Raw genomic sequence first — 22,918 nt, 5'->3', positions numbered from 1 at the left:
TTGTGATACGTGCGCTATAAACGTAATTCTTTTGCTTTTTTGCGTGCGTTGTTAGTTGATGTGCGCAGATGTCCGTCGAGGCTTTCGGCTGAGAGGTCTTTATATAAATCGGATTTTTAGATGTTCAAAATTTTTGTTAAGTTGAGAATTACGCAATTTACATGTATTTTAAGTAGTTTATATGCAATTATTACATAAATCTTAAACAACTGTGTGTGATTTTGCGAGATGCAAATGCAAATTTTTGGCTTTCCTCTACTGTTTTACATATGTCTAACTGATTTTTCACTCATATACCATATATGCGTAATTTTGATATTGGATCTAAGGAGCAGATATCAACTTCAATTGATGTAATTGACACAGGAATCACTAACAAATTGCAAATAAACAGCGCAACAATCACCCACGGATAATGTGCTATGTAGGTTTACGTGTTCTTTGCGTGCTTTACTCGTACTTCTTCAGTGGTTTTAACGTGCATCATTCGTGATCCATCTGTGAAAATGTCACCTAAGGACCACAACTCTTCTCACCTTTTCCACATATATGCACGTTGACCAATTTTCATCCGTGCAAGATGTGCAAAATGTACATAGTGGCTGTGTGACACAGCTTTTAATCACAACTGCCTTACGGCTATAAATAAATAATTGACTGATAAGGGTACGCAGGTGGTCAGTTATGCGTTATGTAATATCCATATTTTACATTTAAAAATAACCCACAACTCTCCAAATTTGGACATTTGGTAACTGCTTATTAACCCCCGCTCCACCCGCCAGCGACACAATTCTATTTTGTTGCTGCTGTTGGGTTCAGGTGTTTGAAATATTCCTTCTGGTTGCTTATTTGACGATGTCCCTGCGCTTAACAGTTGAAATGATTGCTCACACTTGAAACAATGAGAAAGTTTGGAGGATTGATCATATCGATCACATCATATTTCTTATCTCAGTATCAGGTATTCATTCAAAATATATTTTACACCTGCAGCATTCCATTAGCGCCAAACATCCCATGTGTTAGACTCTTCTGTGGTATGGCGAGCAGGTATCACTTCATATCAGGTAGTAGACCGCTCTGTGAACCCGTAGAGTAAAAGTCTTCATGTATATTTTATTTCTACAGGCATGTTGCGGGCGACAGTTAAACACATATACAAGACATGTGTGCAGCCTGACAGTTAGACATGAGGAAATTAGACAACCAGAGCGTAGTTTGTGTGGCCATCCTACATGCATCCTATGGGCATTTACGTATGATTTATGCACAGTCAGTAAGGAGCCAGTACTCACACTTTACTATTAACTACCGTTCCGCGAAAACACAACACAACAGCATCACGGGTATGTTGTATGTATATATGGGTGGGTTGGGTTTTTACTGTAATATTGTGTTTTCTGTTTTTAATGTTAAAGTGCTTCGAGCTGCACAAATGCATGACAAGCGCTATTTTCTAAATAAAGTTTGACAAGTGTGTGCAACTTACATTAACCGTACAAATCCTTCACGATACACTTACCACACGTACGATAATGGTACATTCCATTTTCTTGATGTCCCTTGAGGTGGTTCTCAGGTGTTAAGACCAAAGTGAAGTAATAGACTGCCTGTTTCCTGGGAAATCCAAAAAAACGAATGAGGGACCTCATAATACATGTTAAGCACAGTGGGGAAATTGAGTTTTTCTACCATAGAACCTTATATTGAAGTCTTGACCTCTTCTGAATACTAAACCAATTAAAAGTAATGTGCATGTCCTCATTCAGATGACCAATGTGGTGTAGACTGAGATATGCAACAGCAAGCTTACAAAAATACAGAAGGTCATGGAAGTTATTGTTTTCAGCATTATGGTTATCTCTGTTGCAGACCAAATGTGATCAGTACTGGCCAGAAGAGAATCAAGAGGAATATGGTCCTTACCAGGTAACGCTGAGATCCTCAAGAACTCTGGCATATTACACCGTGCGCACATTCACGGTCAGGGATACGACAAATAAGGTAATTTACACACCTGGCTAGTCTTTTTTGCAGACAGATGCAGCACAGTAGCACCTTCGTAAACAAACTTTCTGGTCTTCCAGCTGCCTCAGCGAAGAGCTGAACATACTGTTCTCCATTACCATTACACCCAGTGGCCAGACATGGGTGTCCCAGAGTACACTCTGCCTGTCCTGTCCTTCATCAGAGTCTCCTCTCAGGCTCGCACACAGGAGATGGGACCAGTCTTAGTCCACTGCAGGTATAGAGTCTGTCCAAGTCAGTAAACCTGAAAGAAGCATCAGTGCCATGAAAATCAATGTGGATCTGTTCCAGTGCTGGAGTTGGAAGAACAGGAACCTACATAGTGATTGACAGCATGCTGCAGCAGATCCAGGATCAGGGGACAGTTAATGTCCTTGGGTTCTTGAAACATGTCCGGACGCAGAGAAACTTTCTGGTTCAGACAGAGGTAAGCAGGAACAGTCATGGTTGGGTCAATCATTTTTACCTCACAAAACCCAATCCTTGAGTCTGAGCGTTGGCATAAAGGCTAGCAACTGTATAGGCAACCTTATAGCAGGTGTTTAGCATACATGCTATTTTATTACTCACAGCTAAACACTGGTCTGTACAGAAGTAGAGGAACGCTTCTGATGGAGAGACTGGTGTATAAATAAATGTATGGATGGATGGATGGATGGATAGATGGGTGGATGGATGATAAACGGCCAGATGGATGGATGGACAGGTGTATAGATGAAGGTATGGACAGATACATGGACAAATGATTGAAAAGATGTATGTATGGATAATTCAATAAATGGGTGGATGGATACATTGATGGATGTAAATTGTGTTTTTTTTTTAAGTTAAATTTCCTGTTTTGAGGGGGTAAAAGGGGCGTTCTGTGGTTTTGAAACCTCCATTTGCACAACCTGATCTTCACACTGTCTCCATTTCCAGGAGCAGTATGTGTTCATCCATGACGCTTTGGTGGAGGCCATCTTGAGCCGGAATACTTTGGTCAAATCTGAGCACCTTCACACTTACGTGTCTAACCTGCTGATACCTGGCGGCACAGGCAGGACGCGGATGGACAAACAGTTCAAAGTAAAGAACCCTCCTTGTATGTATGTAAGACCGAACCTCTGCAGCTCCTGAATGCATCTGAACCTTTTTGTGTTTCAGTTGATCAGTCAGCGTCAGGCGAAGCACACAGATTACAGCACTGCCCTTAAAGATGGTAATGCAGAAAGGAACAGAGCCAGAGCGCTGATGCCAGGTATGAATGAGGAGCTTGTTGACCGGACAACCCCAAACAACTGGACTTTTTCTACTTAGGACTCAAATAAAAAAAAAAAGATTTATCTTTGTTTATGTAACTTCACCTTCTCCCTACAGCTGATGTCATGTATGCTATAATGCACAATGCAGCTAAAATCGAGTCGACTAAAGCAAACATTCTATAGATATTTGCTACCGTTGATTCAGTAAATGGAAACTGGCAGCATCTGGTCATTTGATGCTTAACCTGTTGGCCTAAAATTATTTATACCCTTGAAGAGTTTTCATTTTAAGTTGCTTTTAATCATCAAATGATGGTAAGTGGTGAATAGCATATACTTATAAAGCACTATTCTACCATCCAAAGCACTTACAGTCCCATTCACTCGCGCACACACACATTCACACACTGATGGCCGCTCCGCTGCTGAACGCTGGCGCCAACCGATAACCACCAGATTCATCGTGGGATTCAGTGTCTTGCCCAAAGACACTGTGACACATGGGCAAGGCGAGAGCCAAACCTGCGATCTTCCGTTTAGAGGTGGACCGCCCTACTGCTGCACCCTAGCCACCCCAGTGATTCATCAATCAGTACTTCATCAATGTTTTTTAGCCTCTTTTCACATTTAAACAATCACTAACATGTCCCGAATCATTCATACCCAAAGTTCTGTACATTTCAAAAGGTGATGATAATGATGTTCTGGATCATCGCGACCTTCATTCGTTAGGAACAGGCGTTGAATCAACTCGACGTCTGGACAGTCCTGGTTAAGACGGAAGATGTGTTTAAGGAAAGTCAGGAAAAGGGTTGTGAGGCCATTTTTGAAATATTTTTAGGTTCCAGTGGAAACAGTGCAAAGTAAAAAGACAAGACCAACTTCAACTTCGTAGAACAACTTAGATGTGATCAGAAACTAAAAGGGACTCCTGTTTAGCAAGGACGACTAGTGAGAGATTAGGAAGAAATCCAGAAACCATCACCAGTGTCCTCCTTGTGAATGTGCAGTCTGTGGGCAGCAACTTTTCAAAACGGACACATCGCCGTGTCCCACGTACGCCGACCAAGGAGGACGCCACTTCTCTGGATTAAGCACACAAAAGCCCCTTGGCCTCTGCCGATTCTCATCTGGACAAAGACGACGACGACTGCTTCCTGGTCTGATCAAACAAAAATATCAACATGGGTGTGTCCTGTTTTTGCAGGAAGTGTGTAACTGCTGTAATAGCCAATGAAGGTTTTTCTATAGTCTTCTACATCATCAGTTTCCCATGAAGAATAAACGTTCTGGTTGAGTAAAAGTAGCTGTTGGTCAAAGCTAGTATGAATCTCACTGAGCTTGACTCATCCGTCTGTGTTTTGGCAGTGGAGAGATCAAGAGTGTCTCTGTCATCGTCGGAATCAAACTCTACAGGCTACATCAATGCTTCCTATGTTGTGGTGAGACTGTCTTTGCTTCCTTTACAGCAGCTGTGTATTCGGTTGTGGTTTATGTAGGTGCAGATTCCACAGCAGGGATCATTGTGAACACAACGTAGCAAGGACAGAAAAACGGTTGTTTTTGTGACCATAGAAGACACATTTCTTTGCTACAGATACTGCTGAGCACCTTAGAGGAAAAACACACAAACAATGGCCTCAAAGTGGGCGTTTTTGGTGATTTTATTTATTTCTTTTTTAGAGTGTGATCATGTCTTTGTTAGAGATCCTGCTTGATGCTAAATAGCAACCACCAATACCAACTGCTAAAACCCAACTCCCACAGAGAATAGGACCAACTGTTTGTCCTGAGCTCAGGTGTCTTTCCATTGGTGCATGTCACGTTGACACAGGGCCATCACTGCAGTAAGGAGTTCATCGTGAGTCAGACTCCTCTGGCCAGCACTGTGGCAGACTTCTGGAGGATGATCTGGGAGCAGCAAACTCGCACTGTTGTCCGTCTGCCGGACAACCAGGTACGAATATAGCGTCCTCTGCTTTATGTCCCGCGTTCACATCACTTCCTTTATGTTTTTAACTTCCTGGTCAGTGATATCAGCTGTATATGGAAAAACAGGAAGTAGCTGCTGGCTCCAAGAGGCTAAAATCCCATCGAGTTCTATAGAGAAATAAACAGCTGATACTCTGTTATTCTATTTGTCTTTCTCTGCTACCATTTTTTCAAGATGACTTCATGGGTTCTTCCATTTTTCAGACAGGGTTGTGTTTTTACACATGCCATACATGTTTCGACAGATGACTGCTGTCTACAAAGATGGAAGACATCTGTTGAAACATGTAAGGTATGTGTAAAACCACAACCGTGTCTGATAATAGTAGAACCCAAGAAGTCAGTTAACATATACAGACACTATGAACTTTAACTAATTTTTTTAAAATGTTCTTGCTAATCCTCTTTATTTTCATTATATTGTTTTCTGTAGCGCAGTTATTCAACTTATTAGCTGACCAATCAGTTCTGTTCGAAACAATGTTGTGTAGCCCGCTTTGGTAGGGATGTGGACTTTTAAAAAGCTCACTCCTGATTGGCGAGAGTGGTTGCCATAGAATTGATGACTCATTGGACCGGCACGGACCAATCACTGCTCACCGGTGTCGTCCGGCTCCAACATGGTTGACGTCAATATCATGAAAAAATGGCGACTAAATTAACCTCATTTGGTTGGAGCTAGGGGCCGCACGGCAACAGCAAGAAGGCCCCTGGTTCAAGTCCCGGCTGGGGGACCCAAAATAGAACATCAATTGGGGACCTTTCTGTGTGGAGTTTGCATGTTCTCCACCTGCATGCGTGGGTTTTCTCCGGGGACTCCGGCTTCCTCCCACCGTCCAAAAACATGCTTCATAGGTTCATTGGTCACTCTAAATTGTCCATAGGTGTGAATGTGAGAGTGCATGGGTGTGTGATATGTGTGATCCGGCGACAGACTCGCGACCTGTCCAGGGTGTCCCCGGCCTTTGCTCATAAGTGGCCGGGATAGGCTCCAGCAGCCCCGTGACCCCGAAAAAAATAACGGAAGAAGATGAATAAATGAATGAATGGTTGGAGCTGGAAGTAAACCATTTTGTATGGATGACATCGCACTCACTCGGTTGTCAAGGCCGTGTCACACAGCCACTTCGTACATTTTGCACATTTTCAACATATAAAATATCGGTCTTTCTAGATACATGTGTGATGTCTGTAATTCAAGTGTTTCTTGCGTTCGTCATTTGTCGATGAGCGCAGATGTTCGTCGAGGGTTTCTGCCGACAGGTCTTTCAGTAAATTCAGCTCTTAGCTGTTCAAAATTTTGGGTCAGTTGCGAATAACGCAGTTTACGTCTATTTGACGTAGTTTATGCACAATTGTTATGTAAATCTTACACAATTCTGTGTGATTATTGGGAGATGCAAATGCAAATGTATAGCTTTACACGGCCGTTTCACGTATGTCTTAACAGACTTTTCACACATCTACCACCCATGTATAACTTTTAGATTGCGTATACAGCACACATATCACGTTCAAGTTAAATATTTGATGCGCGAATCATTAATGACTTGTATATGAACAGCGCAATAATCACACACGGTTCATGTTCTACGTTAATCTGCGTGTTCTTTGCGTGGTTTATTCGTACGTCTTTGTGGTTTCACCGTCGTTCATTCGTGATCCAACTGTGAAAATGTCACGTAAAGACCACAAACGTTTTCACGTTTTCCACGTGTTCCTGTATGACCAGTTTTCATCTGTGCAATATGCGCAAAATGTACGCAGTGGCTGCGTGACACGGCCTTCAGATAGAGTTGGTGGTCAGAGCTCATTCTGGGGAATGCCGTTCAGCAGAGGAACGGCTGTTGACTGTAATTTTTCCAGGTGTCGCTTTTTCCTTCAGTCTTTGGTTTGCTATAAAGACGGTTTCACGAAAAAGCAGACTAAACAAATAAAAGTATGAACATGATCATCATTTCCTGTTCAGTAGAACAAAGTCGACAGGATCACATTTGTGTGAAGCTTTAAAAATGGCTCCTATTGAAACTTTTTTATGTTTGGTCTTTATGTAAAGGGTGAAGAAAGGGAGTGTTGTGTCTTCTGGCCCAGTAAAGAGCAGCCTCTGCGGTGTGAGGGCTTCACTGTGTCTTACTCCAGAGAGGAGTTCATCCACGTTGGAAACGACGAGAGAGTCCTGGTGCAGGACTTCTCCGTTGAGTCCTCGCAGGTATCGCTTACACACATGGGTCTTTTGGCGACGTCTGGTTTGTCGTGTGGTGAAGCCTCCAGGTTTCTTCCCAGAATGACTACGTCCTGGACGTCCGGCAGTACAGCGCCCTCTGTTGGCCCAACCCAGACAGCTCCATCAGAGACTGCTTTGATCTGGTCAGCGTGGTCAGGGAGCACAGCAGACCCGCGCAAGGATCCGTACTAGTACACGACCCGTGAGTGTGGGACGAGTCTGATCGCTCGTTTGGTTCGTGGTTTGAGTCGTGGCTCGGAAGTTCGGTGTTTGAGTCGCACGATTGAATGACTTTGTGTTTGTGTGTGCAGTTTGGGGGGGGCTACATCAGGGCTGTTCTGTGCACTCACCACCCTCTTCAGCCAACTGGAGGAGGAGGGCTCAGTGGATGTCTACCAGGTGGCACGCATGACCAACCTCATGAGGCCCGGGGTTTTCAACGATGTCGTAAGTACCGCCGCAAAGTAGGAACAAGACGCAGAGAAGCTAGGTTCCACATAGAATCCGATTCGCAAGCCAGGGGCGTCCGGTTTCAGTGTTCGGTCAGACGCCATCGGAGGTCCTGCGGTCCCTTTTGAGCATCAGGTGTGGCACGGCGGTCTGCCAGCAGCATGGTTCGGGTGTCGCAGCTCAATTTGTCCAGTGTTTAGATAAATACAATTTGCCAAAACCAATTAAGAACTCAGATTTGGCCCGGGACGCTTTGATGATGTCATCAGTGGTTGGAGTCATAAACCAACATGGAGGAGCATCTGATCGTTCCCCTCCTGAACTTTATATTCTTTCCTTATTTGGTTAGAGATAATAAAATAAAAAGTTCTAATTTTATATTCCTATTTTTACTTTTTGCTTCCTCTGACTAATGGCAGCAAGTCAACAAACTGCGCCAAAGACAGATGCTGAAAGTGCTGTGATTCAGCTGCAGCTCCTGCAGTAGGTGGTGAACCTCAGGCTCTGTCCGAATTCCCGCCCTAACCCCTAACTACTACAAAACTAGATAGTGCGGCATTATGTAGTGCCCTGGATTTTAAAAGCAATTCAGACACCACGCTCACTGCTTTCTTTTTTTTTTTAAACGGCGGATATGATGTCATCGATTTCCCAAAGTTCAAATCTAATCAATATGACCATTTAGCGACGATTATTTATGAGTCCACTGTCTTCTGAAGATAAAAACATTGATGGTTTATAAAAAAATACATTTTTTTGGCCAAAATTGTTCCGACGCAATGCATTGTGGTCTATATTCGCCAATCTAGTAAGTATCGATGGACGCTGGTTTTTCGCAGAGACTTCTGGGAAATTTCTAGGGCACTTGATGTGGGAATTGGAGATTCGGACAGCTCTACAAAGTGTCGAACGCACTATTTAGTGCACCATTTAGTGCAGTGACGTGGGGTCAGACGAGGCAAGTCATAATCATAATAAAATAGAAAAAGGTAGTTTAAGTAAATATTATTTTCCACTGATCTTTGTTAAATATACATTTTCAGTCAACTCAACGTGTTTTCCACAGTTTCTGAGGTTAAAATCGCCAAATTTGAGTGTTGTGCGATCACAGATGGGGCGGAAACTCCGGGTGAGGCTCTGAACGCTGTGCCTCATGTCTGAAGGCAGGACTCCAGAGGAGTCGGTGCCTCACCAGCCAGCAACCTCACTGCACGCCACTGATTTAGTGAGTAGGGAAGGAATTCAGACACAACGCTACCGTACTGGGAGAGTCTCTGAATGATGTCATGGAGACGTGATAACCGACGCTTAGAGAGTTCTTTAAAATAAATAAACCTGATCTCTCAACATGTCTTCCATGCACTGGAATGAGATCTACACAGACTAAAAACATCTGGCGGTAGCTTGTCCCTCAAGCGTATGAAGACATTTTTGGACAAGTGAACCGGAGAGAGAGGCGGCAGACGCAAAATTTGAGGCATGTGAACGCAGCACTATGCCAGAGCTGCCGTTAACCTTCTCTTGCTTTCCCTGATCAGGAGCAGTACCAGTATCTGTACCAAGCCGTGCTGAGCCTGGTGAGCAGCCAGGAGGACCAGAGAGCCCTGCAGAGTCCAGAAACCAACGGGTCAGTTCCCCTGGGACAGTCCAACATCGCAGAGAGCCTGGAGTCGCTCATGTAGAGCCGCTCAAACTCTGCCACACTTAACACAGACATAGTGAGGTGAAGCTTTCAGTCAATGAGAGCTTTCATGTCCAGTATGTTTGTTCACTCAAAAATACCTGATAATGACTAAAACCTGTTACGTGTTTTTCTACAAATGTTTGCTCCGGTTCTAAGAAGAAGATTTCATTTCTTATTAGTTATTCTGCTTCATTCCTACTCTTGTAGATTAAGTTTTTATACCAACAAACAGAAAAAATGATTCAAACCGTGTTAGTGAGTGACCTGCACCACTTGTAAACAGACGTTTTACATCCTGGTAACTTCTGAATGTGCACAACGTGTTGAAGGAACTCTGTGTAACAATGACACCTGGTGGTTCAAACAGGTAGTGTGAAGCATTGGGGCTCCGCACTGCCTCTTTGGTTTGTAGGAAGGCAGAGTGGCCAAAACCTTTTACTCAACTGGACGTAAAACGTAGCGGACTGAATTCCTTTGGTCCTGACAAAAACTACACACCGGAAATTTGAAATGCTAACAGTTTGATTATTAACACTCAAAATAGCCATCGGTGGAATCAGTCCACCCAAATAAAAGTGGACTGGGAAGTAAGTAGACGGCCGTTTCTACAAAGTTACTGAAGTAAACGTCTTTTTAACTCATTACTACCCATTAATGTATTTTGTGAAATACGACTTTGACGGTATTGAATGGAAATTGGAATTCAGTTTGTCTGCATCAGCTGCTGTGTTCAAGTAAAGGTTATATAAGGATTTAGACGGGTTTCTAGCAATCAAACACAATAAAAATAAAATCATTTGACTTTTTCAGTCCTCTCTGGTTTGTCCCTCATCAAAACATGAAAACCTAGCAGCTCCATTATTGTCTGGTTTATTTGCTTAACTTGAAACCCTAACATGATTATTTTTGTTTCAAGGTTTTCATTTTAGAAATGTCACTGATCATATTTAGATTTTAGTGTTTTAAACCTTCATTTAGAATATTTTTCATGTTTGCTTGAAATCTTTTTGATTAAATTCAGTTGTCATTAAAATGAAAAAGAAAATCAAATAAATTGGGATTAATATCATTTATGTCAATCCTATCCAGATTAATTTGCTCAAACTTTATTTAAAAAACTTAAAAAGAAAGACAAACATAAAACATCTACTTTGTGGTCTTTTTTTTTGTTTTTTTGTTCCGATCTGCATTTGCTGGGATAATCTGTTGTTTTAGTAAAGCAAAAAGAGGCTTTTCCAGAACCGAACTGAAACTTATTCGGAATAACTGCCGTCATTTTCAGACATCAGTCCAGCAGAGATGTTCAAGTTTTTCCTAAAGCCAATTCAGAAGACCTGTGGAAGGATTTTAGTTGAGTCATTTTATTTACTTTTACTGTAATTGTCACATGTCATTGTCTTTGAAACTGTTTTTTAAAAACTCAGTGAACTTCTCCAACCTCGCTTTTGGTGATATTTTTAAAAAAGTGGGTAAAAATCTCATTTCTTCTTTAGAGTTTTTGCTAAAACTTTCTGATTTTTAGGCAAATTTCCAACTTTTTTTTTCAAAAAACATCTAAAAAAGAAAATGTAGATTAGCTGTGTATAAACAGTCATTTTACCAAACTGTGTAGCCCACATAGACCAGGCCTTTATGCTCGTCACGTGACCCTTTTTAAAATTCATATTTCACCATCAAAATCATTTTTAGCGTCATGTTTTGGTGTCCTTGCCAGTGCCTTTTTCTAAATCCTGTTATTGTGCTAAAATCAACTCAATCAAGCCTCCAAATATGGACTTGCAGAGGTTGTTGGTAAAAAAATCCATCAGGCTCAGATGGACATGCTGAGGTTCAATGCCTTTTCTACCACTGCAACCCTGGAGTACCAGCAGGCGCGTGGAAGAGGGCGCCGTCTTTTTCTGACACTAGAGAGGATCAGACAGATTTTTTTTATTTTATCTTTAACTGTTTAATTTTTTTTTAAATAAAAACCCAGAGGTTCAGAAATGGAAGTGGAATCAGCGGCTAAAGCCTCCATCGGCGCTGCCAGGTTCTGGCACGGCCGACATGTTTTCATCGGGTTGTCATGACAACACAACAGATTTAGGTCAAGTTCAATGACCTTCTTTAGTGTCCTTGAAGTAAAAATGTTACTCTGCCCGTTTGGGCTCAAAGCTGAGAAAAGCAGCTTTGGGCTGAAATGTAATTTTTGTTGTAGCCCTTGTGCTATCCGCGGCACGTTAACGTTTGGGGTGGGGTCATCTGGACCCCACAAGATAGCACAAGGGTTAACACTGAAGCTACAGCTCTGGTGAAAGGGTTAACAGTAATGGGAAAAGGGGCGGGGCTGTGCGATTTGAACATAATAGTTTTTATAGTTGCATTTTGCATCTGGGCCTTCAGGACGAACATGAATCCTGCGTCCGTTCTTTGGTTGGGGCTTGTAGGCGGGGCTTCAAGGTAAAGTGGTAGAAATGGGCTTGTTCCTGTAGAGTACCGACACTGGAACCAAACAGTTTTAAAAATGCATGTTTTCTTTTCTTTTTAAAGTAAGCAAAACTATTTTAAAATAGCAGATGAATTATGACTGTTGTCACTTGTGAAAGCGTCCCTGTGGAGGAGCGCTCTGTGGGTCCACAGCTGGGGTTCGAACCCGTTTCACTGGAAATAACCCAGAACACTCGGAAGGCATAACTACTGTATGTTAATAATGTACCTACAGACCTTTTCTATTTTACAATAAGAGTTGATTTTTCTAGTCCTTTCCACACAAAGCTGTGGCTTCTTTCTGAACTGAATGTTCTGGAAGACGTTTGTATCTCAGCAGCTTCATGTGGAGTCCTTCATTTTAAAGCTGGTGCCGTGTTTCTACAGAGAGCAACTAGATTAAAGATTTCCTTCCAACCTGCGTGTCTCCGTTTCTGCTGCTTCTACAGACTAAATGTAAAAAAACATTTAGTCTCTTTTTCAAGAATGGCCCAAAAAGCCACTAAACTGTTTTTTTGTTGTGTTAGAACAGAAACTTTTGTAAACTGAAAACCACAGTTGTGCTGCAGCAACAGGAATACTCCCATCCCTGTCTTCCTGAGTGAGTAGTAGGTACATTCAGAGTCCTGCAGCGACACAAAAACCCTTTTTTTGTGCTATAAATGTACATTTATCTGCTCAGAACTGCATCTTGGTACCAGAAAAGAAGAACTTTCCGAATGTGGCGGTCATGCGGTTACAACCACAGACTGGCATAAATGGAAATTCAGCCGGATGCTGTCTTACAAAGAAACAAATACATTTAAAAAAAAAATTAAGTCTAAACTCGTTTTAAATATGAGTTGGTGCTAAACAGTAAATAACTAATGAAATGTCCATTTTTGATTTATATTGAGTAATTAACAAAGGACCCACAATAGGGCTTTGAGGTACACCGTTTTGAAATGCAGAGAAGGTTCCTCAGCAAGTTTGTGTTCTGTCTCAGAGAAACTCATGTCTGACAGTTCATGTAAAACGTTTCACCTAAACATCATGCTAATCGTAGCATGAAGAGGCAGTTCTTACACGGAAAGGGGTGAGAAATGTTAAAGTTTTAGTTTGCAAACGGAACTGATTACAGTTGATGCTTAGTGGTTCTTAGCTTCTTCCAATGTAATGGAGACCACATTTTGCCCAAAGTATTCTCACATTCATGTTCTTGAGTATCAGCTCAAACTTAAATGCTGAATATAAAGAGCAAAGCTAAAGTAATTCACAAAGGGCATAGAATAGAGCCTTGCGGTACACCTTCATGAGCGAGCAAAACTGTAGAAACCTTCTGTTCTTTAAAAGTCAATTCATGTGATCAGATTCATAAAAAACACAATAAAGGTGCCGTTGCACTCGAATCATTTGTTTATTGTTTTTCTTGTAATACACGTTTATATCGTCTCCCCTTGATTGACCTGTACAACTTTATAGGCAAGTCCAAGAACTCAAAGCAACACCAAGACCAAAGATCACACCAAGCCAAAAAATATATATATTTCTACATAATCATATTTATATTTGTCATTACTCGTCATACTGTAGCAGTCACAGAAGATAAAGTGTTTATAGTGCATTAAGAATAAACCTTTTTACATAGTGAGAATGCGAGTGCTCGCTCGGCCTTTACGTTAGCTTCCTTTCAATGAAACTTCATGTGGATGTATTCAAAGTGAATGGGCTCATCTTTTTAAATAAGTCTTATGCAGGACCTGATGAGTGTAGTTGTGTTTATAAAAATCTGGTGGATGTCTTTGAATGCATCACACGGTGTCCGTAATAATGTTGGGAGACCGGGATCCACTCAAAGGGAAGCGATAAAAACCTTCTCAATATGTTAAAAAAAATTATATATATATATATATGTGTATATATATATATATATTTTTTTTTATACATTTTTTTTTGCCTCTATTGGAACAAAAGTTTTTTTAAATAATTTCCCTGGAGGTCACAGTTGGTCAAGGCTGCAGGTATCCACCAATCACATTAAGGTTTAGTTGCCGCTACTTTTTTTCTGACTCCTACAGATGATCGATGCCAACCTCAGCGAGAAACCTTCACTAACTGTTGAGATTGACGGTTCTCAGTTACCCATAAGGCCTGAAGGCAGCAAAACATGGGCGGAGCCAAACATCAGAGGAAGGTGTTGGCTGTTGTTTTTTTTTTAAAGCCACTTGAATGCAGCACTGCTGGGAAAAATATGGCACAGAAGTGAAACCTAAAGTCTTATGAAGGTGATTAAAAATGACTTTCTTTGTAGAAATTCCCAAATAAAGGCGGCTGCTCGCCTTCTCTTTCGAGGCGCTGACCTGCACTGTAGCAACAGCAGGACACTTTGAATTCAAACTGACTTGAAGAGTAACACTGACTGTGAACAGAAATGTTGCTTTTGTCTGCAGGAAGACGGGGAGCTGTACCTTTAATGTGAAAAACACCAGCAGCTTCTTAGTTAAGGTGAAGGAAACCATGTGTTAACTTACTGCACGCTACGTGAGCAAATACACAAAAGCAAAGGTAAAGTGTGTATATATTAGTGTGCCATGACACTGAACTCAAACACAAGTAAAACAGGCAAGAATAGAAATCGATTTAAACGTCCTGAACATATACGATTTAGTGAAAATGGCTACTTTGGCTACAGCACCAGAACCTCCACCTGATTCAAGCATAAGAAGAGAAGCTGAGAGGAATCAGAATCTCTTCGTTTTTACTGTCACGTTGCCGGAAAACGGTTGGGAAGTGTTTGAGTTCCTGCATCTTTGAAACGCCCCTGCAGCACCTCACATGTGAGACGAAGGGAAGCCTCTCTTTCCAAAGGCGCCGGGTCCTCCTGGAGATGTAACAGAACTCTTCTCCTCTGCCAGGCTCCTTTAGGGACTAGAACCGGAGGGAGGGAAGCGGCTGCAGCCTCTGAGCGTCGTCTCAGACGCCTCAGTTTCCCTGACAGCCCTGCTGGACGGAGAAGGCAGAGTCAGGAGCAGCAGAGGCGTGGCGGGCGCGTCCGCTAGCGCGTCCTCCTTACAGAGTTGGCCCGTTTGCGTTTCCAGCAGTCCGGGTTGAGCCTCTTCTGCTCCTCCGCCAGCGCTTTGGCCTGGAGCGTGAAGGCGCGGCGCTCCTCGCTTCGCATCTTCTTCCACCTCTCGCCGAGGAGGACGCTGATGGCTCTGCGACGCAGACACACGTTAGCTGGGAGCCCCGCCCACTGAGTCCCGGGAGGACGCCAACACACCTGTTGTCTTTGCCCGGGAACATCTGCGTGTATTCCACGCGGAACCTCTTGGCGAACAGCATGAAGGCGTTCATTGGCCGCTTGCACCTAGTGGGCGGGGGGTTGCAGCCGCCGTGGGCTCTGACAGGCTGGTTTTTGGCTGGTTTTGGAGGACTGGAGCGGGAACGGCGATTACTGTGGACATCTGAAAGCAGAAACAACGTTAGACAGCAGGACCATCTGCTGACTTCATGATGGTTTGTTCCCCAAACGGTCAAAATCCATCATCGTATTCAGACAGTAGGCACTCTGGTCGACCCTTTAACAGCTCCGGTATTTGACCTTCTATCAACCATTGACACAATTAAGTAATTAAGATTATTTAGCAGAGAAAGGCAGCTTGGCGATGTTAACCCACAAACCCTCAAAGATGACGGGTTATTTTACTGTCGCTGGTGACATTTCGTAACCCTTGTGCTATCCCTACGTTGGAAGTAGGGTCGTCTGGACCCCACAAGATAGCACAAGGGTTAAGCAAGCTGCAACTTGGAAGTCAAAGATTTCCTGCTTGGTCAGAAGACATTTCCAATTTAGGATCACCAATGAGTTTAATGAATCTAACGACAGGAATCTGTACCCAGATTGTTAGCATGCTGTCTTAACTGTGAAGGTGGAGCGTTTGTAAACCGGTTTTTGGAGAAAGCCACCTGGCAGCTGTTGAGATGATCCACCTCTAAATCCTTTAGCTATCTCACAAATATAAAAGCCGTGCATTGAGGCGTACAACCGTGAGTGGCGCCTCCGTCGGGAGAAGCAGCTCCCCCGCTGGACTGGGAGGCCCGCCGGCGTCTGGCCATGCTGCTCAACACGTAGACCGCAGACGAGTCCAGAGGAGTGAAGTCATAACTGCCAGAGACACGAAGATACAACAGTACTGGATCAATGCATGTGTGGAAGCACCAAACACACGCATGAAGTAAACTCAACTGAACAAAGACAGACCATGTGACTGAAGTTCTCAGAGAAGCAAACATCACAATCACCTCTTAAAGGTGTCAAAGACCATGGACTCCCCCGTGTGTTTGGCATCTCGGTGTCCAGGAGGCAGGCACGTGTCTCCTACTTCCATTTCATAACACGGAATCCCATGATGCACCACGGTTAAGCTCGGGTAGAAAGAGGACCACCCTGACAAAAGGAGGAGGGGTTAACGGGCGGGAAAGGCAGACTGAGGATCTTCACTGCAACTCCGACCGCACCTTTGCTTTTGATGTAGAAAGGGTGGTCCAGGGGGCAGCGCACTGTGACAGGGGTGTGGCCGAAGACGCCGGGGTCAAAGGTCAGCTGGAGCACAGTCTGACCCGACAGCACCGTCTCTGCGTGCTCCATCAGCTGCAGGCCCTCCGAGCCGTAACTCTGCACGGACCGTGAAATGCAATCAGGAGATGTCGTGCTCGCTGCAACCGCGGCTCAGAAGGCTTCTGCACTACCTTCAGAAAGTCGGACAACTCTTCATCAGTACGCTGTCGCTCTGCAGACTCCAGGTCTTCGACGTCCTGCCACTCCACGTTCACGCCGCTATGAAAACGCAGACGACTTCCTGAAAGCAAAACCAAGAATGTTTTAGGTCTGATTTTCAGAACACAGAGTGATTCACGATGGTAAAAATGAAACCAAGATCCCCGTCCATCAGACTCTAAAGAAACAAAACATTCAACGGAATCAAACAAAGACAAAGGATTCCAGCTTTTTAGAGACTCGACTCAACCAATCATGTGCGAGGACAGGAGGAGGGCGGTCCTTAAGGTCCTGAAGAGCGAGATTCACCTGTTTTGAAATGAGTTTTAGGAAAGCTTTTACAAGCTTGAACATCTTAGTGATTGAGCTTCATGAAAGCTGCCAATACAAGCATAGAAAAGGGAATCATAAAACAGAAGCTTTTATTTTGAAATCTGACTGGGACCCCGTGTAAAGCAGAGTCCTTCTGTTGGCTCCAGGTGGAAACGTTTCAGACGAGCTGGAGATGCGTTTTATTGCATCTTGAAGAGGAAACAAATCCACTTCCTGTTCAAATTCATTTGGACATTTGACCTGGAACCCACTCAGTTCACAAAGAAACCACCAGATGGCGATATTTACAAGTCAGAAGAAGATCATGCAGCTACACTTTCTAACAGAAAACTGGCTGCAACTATTTCCATTATACAATTGCAAATGATACTCTTATGTTTCAGATTTCAGAGTGAAATTTCATTCAAACAGTAAATGGCAATTTGATTGACAGGTGAGTAAAAATCTCATATAATTATTGCCTTAACAAAACGTACCTGCCTCTTCTGTCGATCAATTTGTGTTTATGAAAGAATTGGGATTGAATATGATGCTCTGATGGGTAATGGGGGGGGGCATCTGTGAAAGGTGAACCCTGCTTTTAGGCCCCACTGACCCCCGTGACCCTGACCGGGACTGAGCGGGTGTAGCTGATGAATGGATGTGAGGACAGGCGGTTGTCACGGTTTCATATGCTGGATGTTTGATTCCGGTCCAGCCGCAGCGTGTCCTCTTTGGATCCTACCACTCCACCGGCTGGAACTTACCTGGATCAGGTGAGTTTTACCAATGACAAGGGAGGAAGGAACACAAGTAAAACTGCAGACCCACTCTGATGAAAATGCTGTTTTTCACGCGTCAATCATAATTAAAGGACCAATAGATCAAAGATGATGGGAGGGGGACTTTAAGTATGTGGACTGGACGCCTCTGTGTCTGAAATATAGTCCGTTTGGTTAAAACGAACAGCTTAAAGCAACTTTTAGAGCCAAACATGTTATTGATAAATGAACCAAAAAGAAAATCTTCAGAATAAATGAGAACTAAAGCTGCTTTGAGGATCTCCCTACCTTTGAGGAAACAATGCCAGGAGGTGGGCGGCCAGGAGAAACTCCAGCCCATGTCTTCATCGTCAGACAGAGAGGACCAGGCGGACACAGCAGAGCTGCACTCGCTGCTCGTCTGCAAAGTCAGGGAGACGCCAAATCAGGAAGTCCACACCTAAGTGGATCATGAGCCGACCACAGCCTGCGGTCACCAAAAGAAGCACTGGGTGGACGATAAAAGTGGAGGTACCCTGCTGCGCCTGCGCTCTCTGCCGTGAGCTCTAGAGGGCGACGTGGTGCCACTCTGCAGAGCAGGAGGGGGCCGGGCGTAGGAGTGCAGGTCGCTGCTGGTGCTCGGGATGCAGGCGGAGGAGGAGCTGGAAGCGACAAGTGATGCGATAAAAATGGAAACCGTGAACGTTCACACAATGTTTTTTTAAAGATCTTGTATGCGTGAGTCCTTCAGCAGATCTGCAGAAGAGCTGGTCAGAGCGTCACTCGGTTTCATCATCAACAACACTTTTATCTGTGCGTCTGGTTTTAAAACGGCCCCCACAGAAGATCCTGTTACTGCCTCCACATTTAAAGCTAAACGAGCTCCACGCTGATTTTCACCAACTCTCCTTCATGCTCAGCCTCTGAGTGTCGGCGCCGTGGCGCCCACAGACCTGCCGCCAGGGGGCTCCTGCAGCAGCGGGCTCTGAGGTCCCGTGGCGATGTGAGCCAGCTGGGTGAGCCAGAGCGTCTCTGGAGGGTGGGAGCTGGGGCGCTCCTGGTGCGACACGCCTACATCCACCTTAAAAACGGGCGGAGCTGCCGGTTCCTCTCGGACCTCCTGTAGATCCGGCAAGTCGTCTGCGCGGGAAAATAAAGAGAAATGAAAACTACACGCAACTTTCTGTGGCAACTAGATGGAAGTGCTGCCCCCAACAGAAACAAGACAAATACTGCCTGTGATTAGATCAGCTCTTTTTCCCAATTTGACTTTGACATTTTCAGCCGTAACCTATTATTTGACTGTTAGGACCTTTACACACTAGATAATCCACAGGTCTGACTTCAAAAACCCACGTTTTCACTAACACTCCAGTCCAAAGCTCTCTGTTTTACACAGCATTAGCATTTTATGCTGCTTTACTATCCACCAAATATTGGAAAAAGACAAGAATCTGTACTGAAAGGAAAATCAGGAAACGATGTTTGTCCAGTTAAGATCAGTGATGTTTGCCGTTTGGTTTGTCTGTCTGTCAAGAGGGAGTCCAGTGGCTCACCAAAAACTCTCACTTCAGCAGTGTGACAACACCAAAAGTGTAAATCCTTCTAAGCGCATTTAACGACAACAACAACAGAAGGAAAGATGATAATGCTTTAGAGACAAACGAGAGAAAATTAGGAGTAAAAAGAGTGGGTCCTAAAGCGGAACCCTGTGGGACACCACACACAAAAAAAACAGTCAGATAAGCAAAAAAAAAAAGTTCCTTTTTCATAGTAATACCATATTCCATGTAAGAGTCACTGGTGGGGAGGCCGGGGGAGGAGGGGAAGTGTTCATCACAGCGCAGTGGGTCATGTGACTGGTCTTTATCCGTCGTCATTCCTGAAAGACAAAAGAAATACGTGGATGGAGGGGCTTTCAGAAATGCAACAATAAAGCAAAACTGTTTAAAAACACTTTTTTAAATTCTCAAACTCTAAAGGGGATTATTGCCCGTTTTTAAATTAACCGCATCAACAGCTATAAAAAGCAAAAAAGGTCACAGAAACTACATTTTGTTTTATTTATCTTTAGTTTTCTAAATTATGTCAAATCAGACTTATTTCATGCCTGGGTTTATTCTATTTATTGAAGATTGTTTGACTTAACTTGATGTTTTCACCCTTAAAATTACAAACCGGCTGGAAGTAAATTTCATTTACCCCAAATTTTGTAAGACTTTATAAACAACTAATAATCAATAAAGCCATTGATCACATGACTTGTTGGGTTGTATGAGGGCCATTTTTTTAGCCAGGTACTTGTTGTCCAACATGATGACATAACTAACCCTTTAATACTGGAGCTATTGCAGGGGGCGCAACCTACCCAATGACCTTTGAACTGTTTATGTGATCAATGGAAGCCCAAACCTCCTTTTCTCAGCTTCAGAATTTGTCGGAATGAAAACTTTTTGTTTTCCAAAAGTTGGTAAATTAGCAAATCTGTTTAGCTCAAGTAATGCTAGTTAACCCCTTCGTGCCACATGTTGCTAACTCGGAATGACCAATCAATCCAGGACTGTTGCACCTTGAAAGGAAAATATTAAATAATAAATAAATTTAAAAAAATATATATATATATATATATATATATATATATATATATATATATATATATATATGTGTGTGTGTGTGTGTGTGTATATATATATAAATTCTTGAATTGGGTTCATTTGAACTAGAGGTGACCTGCATGTCTAATGAGCCACATGGTGGTCAGCTGTTAATCAACACTTTTCTTTTTAAACTGGCTTCAACGCGGAAGTGGAAAGGGCTAATTGAGACAGCAGTGTGGAGTTTGGTGTGTTACCCAAAGACACTTTGAACCTGCAGAAAATCCAGACAGAAGTAATACTCCACCCTCCTCCTCCAACATGGTTTAGACTTCTCCTGGTTAGGAAATATTGACCTCTGACCTATCAAAGCCAGTTAGTCTCTCACAAAACGTTAAACTGGCTCAATTGTGAGATTGAAAAGTTACTCTCACTGAGCCCACATGCTCCAGTGATGTGGTCATGTGCTCCCTATTCACCACAATTTGATGCAATTTTGAGCTCTAATTTTGTGTCTATATGTCGTCCAGCATGATAAAAAAATGCCGTAAGAACATGTTGAAAGGACCACTTTTACCCCTGTGCTCGTCTCTCAGCTGGACCTCCTGCATGGCGTGGTATTTGGGCTCGCTCGACGGCATGGCTGGAGTTACCACCTTCCACACCATCATGTCCTGGAACTGAAACATTCATCTGTTTAACACACTTTTAAAAAGTGTCAACCTGTATGAAAACTCACAGAGTTGGCATCTCATTTAAATGATTTTAAATGGAGTTGAGTAAAAGTTAGATTTTTATCAAGGATAAAAAAACACAAATCAATCATCATCAGTTCATTTAGAAAACACAGCTAAAGTAGGAAGATTCTTCTGTTATCTTATCTTACTCATAATTTTCTTGTCATGTGACCTGTCTTGTTTATAAACTTTCAGGACAGCTGCGCATGCGTACTAAGGCCCCATTCATTCAATGCTAAAAAAGAGCGATAATGACACGATCTAACAGAGTGTCGAAAACAAGTTGAAAACCCCCGAAATAAACCGTCATACGTGAAAAAAGAGTCCAAACAGCAACTTTACGCTCATTTTTATATCGTTAAACTTTGAACATGTTGTACAACTTTGTTAAAAGCGGGGATTGGAAAGGGAAACAAAAAAGAAAAAGAGGACAAAAAAATGTCGCCTCGACCAAAACGGGCACGAGCGTCTACTGTTGAACGTTTTCGGTCGAGAGAATGTCACGCACGACACGGGGGGATGCCGTGTATTCGCGTGAAACGGAGACGGTCCATCGTATTGCGCAAAAAGGCCGAGACAACAAAAACGTCTCACGTCAACAAAGAAGAAGAAAAGCGGGGCGCGAGCCGCGAAACTGTCTTTCCCACGCAAATCAAACGTTGACACCTCCACGCCTTCACTCCTGGGTCAAGTTTGAACAAATATGGCACCAAACGTGACGGAAATTAAGAGTATCGACGCTGTAAAAACTATAAATAATTTCAATGAACTTTTCTCAACTCACCAACACAGTCGCCTTCCACGGAAAAGGGGGGCTGGTGTAAACACCGTGTTCCGAGCTCTCCTATTGGTCAGAAGGGATGTCAATCAAAAGCTTCTCTGGTTCCTGTTGGCCCGTCGGTAAAAAAAAGTGAAAAATAGCTGTCTTATGCATCACAACAATGACACACAGGGTGGGTTGATTTAAAGGATGAGCAATTAAGGGCAGAACATACCGACACCAAAGATAAACATTTTAATTCATTTTAAAACTTATGCTAATTTTTAACACAAACAAGCACAACAAAAACAAGTAGGTTTAGAAAAAGACAAGCTATAAAGTCGCTCCCCTGACGCACATATTTGTGAGTAAATACACTTAATTTGTACTTTCCTTTTAGTTTCTGTTCTAGTACCGTGTTTAAATTTTTACTTCCTTTTCTACTTAACTCTTATAATTGTATTGCCCTCTGTTGGTCACAATGTAAGACGTAAAAGAAACAAACAAATAAAGCAAATTATTATAGGTATGTAAACAGAAATAAAAGACCCTATATAAAGTAAATTATTGATTTTTCCTCACACAGAACCACAACACAGCTTAAAGACAAAAAGAAGTGCTTGAACTGATTATAACTCTTGTTTTCAAACCATGATTGACAAAAGAAAAGCACCACATTTACGACAGTTTCAGGTTTTTTAGACATGTACTATTACAAAAACTGGGGAAAAAATTACAATATAATTTTGTTGGAGTATTTAAGTGACACTTACACAATCACTGTTGCCACCAGAGGGCGGCTAATGCACGTCTGTTAGTCCAACTGAACATCTATTCAGCCTAGTCTGACTCTTAACTCTTTTTTTGGACATAATTTATGAAACTGATTCAAACAAAATCCTACATT

At 42.8% G+C, this 22,918-nt stretch overlaps 2 protein-coding genes across 9 annotated transcripts in view; one reads left to right on the top strand and one right to left on the bottom strand.

Annotated features, from left to right (window-relative positions):
- LOC101174314 (receptor-type tyrosine-protein phosphatase zeta) overlaps positions 1–12,508 on the top strand; it is a 113,926-nt gene extending 101,418 nt beyond the window's left edge. For all 5 annotated transcript variants that reach the window (XM_023952148.1, XM_023952147.1, XM_023952146.1 and 2 more), the window contains 11 exons: positions 1,876–2,007; positions 2,091–2,248; positions 2,323–2,458; positions 2,953–3,099; positions 3,178–3,271; positions 4,644–4,717; positions 5,110–5,232; positions 7,324–7,476; positions 7,551–7,693; positions 7,803–7,938; positions 9,480–12,508. In XM_023952148.1, the coding sequence (XP_023807916.1) occupies positions 1,876–2,007; positions 2,091–2,248; positions 2,323–2,458; positions 2,953–3,099; positions 3,178–3,271; positions 4,644–4,717; positions 5,110–5,232; positions 7,324–7,476; positions 7,551–7,693; positions 7,803–7,938; positions 9,480–9,623 (1,440 nt within the window). In that variant the 3' untranslated portion in view covers positions 9,624–12,508. The remainder of the gene's footprint in view (positions 1–1,875; positions 2,008–2,090; positions 2,249–2,322; positions 2,459–2,952; positions 3,100–3,177; positions 3,272–4,643; positions 4,718–5,109; positions 5,233–7,323; positions 7,477–7,550; positions 7,694–7,802; positions 7,939–9,479) is intronic.
- A 955-nt stretch (positions 12,509–13,463) lies between these two features.
- On the bottom strand, positions 13,464–22,167 carry LOC101174064 (HMG box-containing protein 1). Of its 4 annotated transcripts, none has more exons than XM_011490880.3 (13): positions 22,036–22,167; positions 21,092–21,194; positions 19,701–19,802; positions 18,874–19,060; positions 18,456–18,582; positions 18,230–18,341; positions 16,820–16,929; positions 16,589–16,745; positions 16,373–16,517; positions 16,114–16,235; positions 15,351–15,534; positions 15,144–15,285; positions 13,464–15,073 (listed from the first exon to the last, which is right to left on the bottom strand). In XM_011490880.3, exons 2-13 carry the CDS (start codon positions 21,183–21,185, stop codon positions 15,053–15,055), a joined length of 1,503 nt encoding a protein of 500 aa, XP_011489182.1. In that variant the 5' UTR covers positions 21,186–21,194; positions 22,036–22,167; the 3' UTR covers positions 13,464–15,052. The 4 variants fall into 4 exon arrangements, with proteins under 4 accessions (XP_011489182.1, XP_023807919.1, XP_023807920.1 ...); XM_023952151.1 differs by having other exon boundaries at positions 13,464–15,070; XM_023952152.1 differs by having other exon boundaries at positions 16,117–16,235.
- Positions 22,168–22,918: the final 751 nt, after the last annotated feature.

The sequence above is a fragment of the Oryzias latipes genome, chromosome 23, assembly GCF_002234675.1.
Source record: "Oryzias latipes chromosome 23, ASM223467v1".
Taxonomy (NCBI): domain Eukaryota; kingdom Metazoa; phylum Chordata; class Actinopteri; order Beloniformes; family Adrianichthyidae; genus Oryzias; species Oryzias latipes.
The sequence above is the reverse complement of the archived record's forward strand: the minus strand, read 5'-3'. Positions and strand labels throughout refer to the sequence as shown.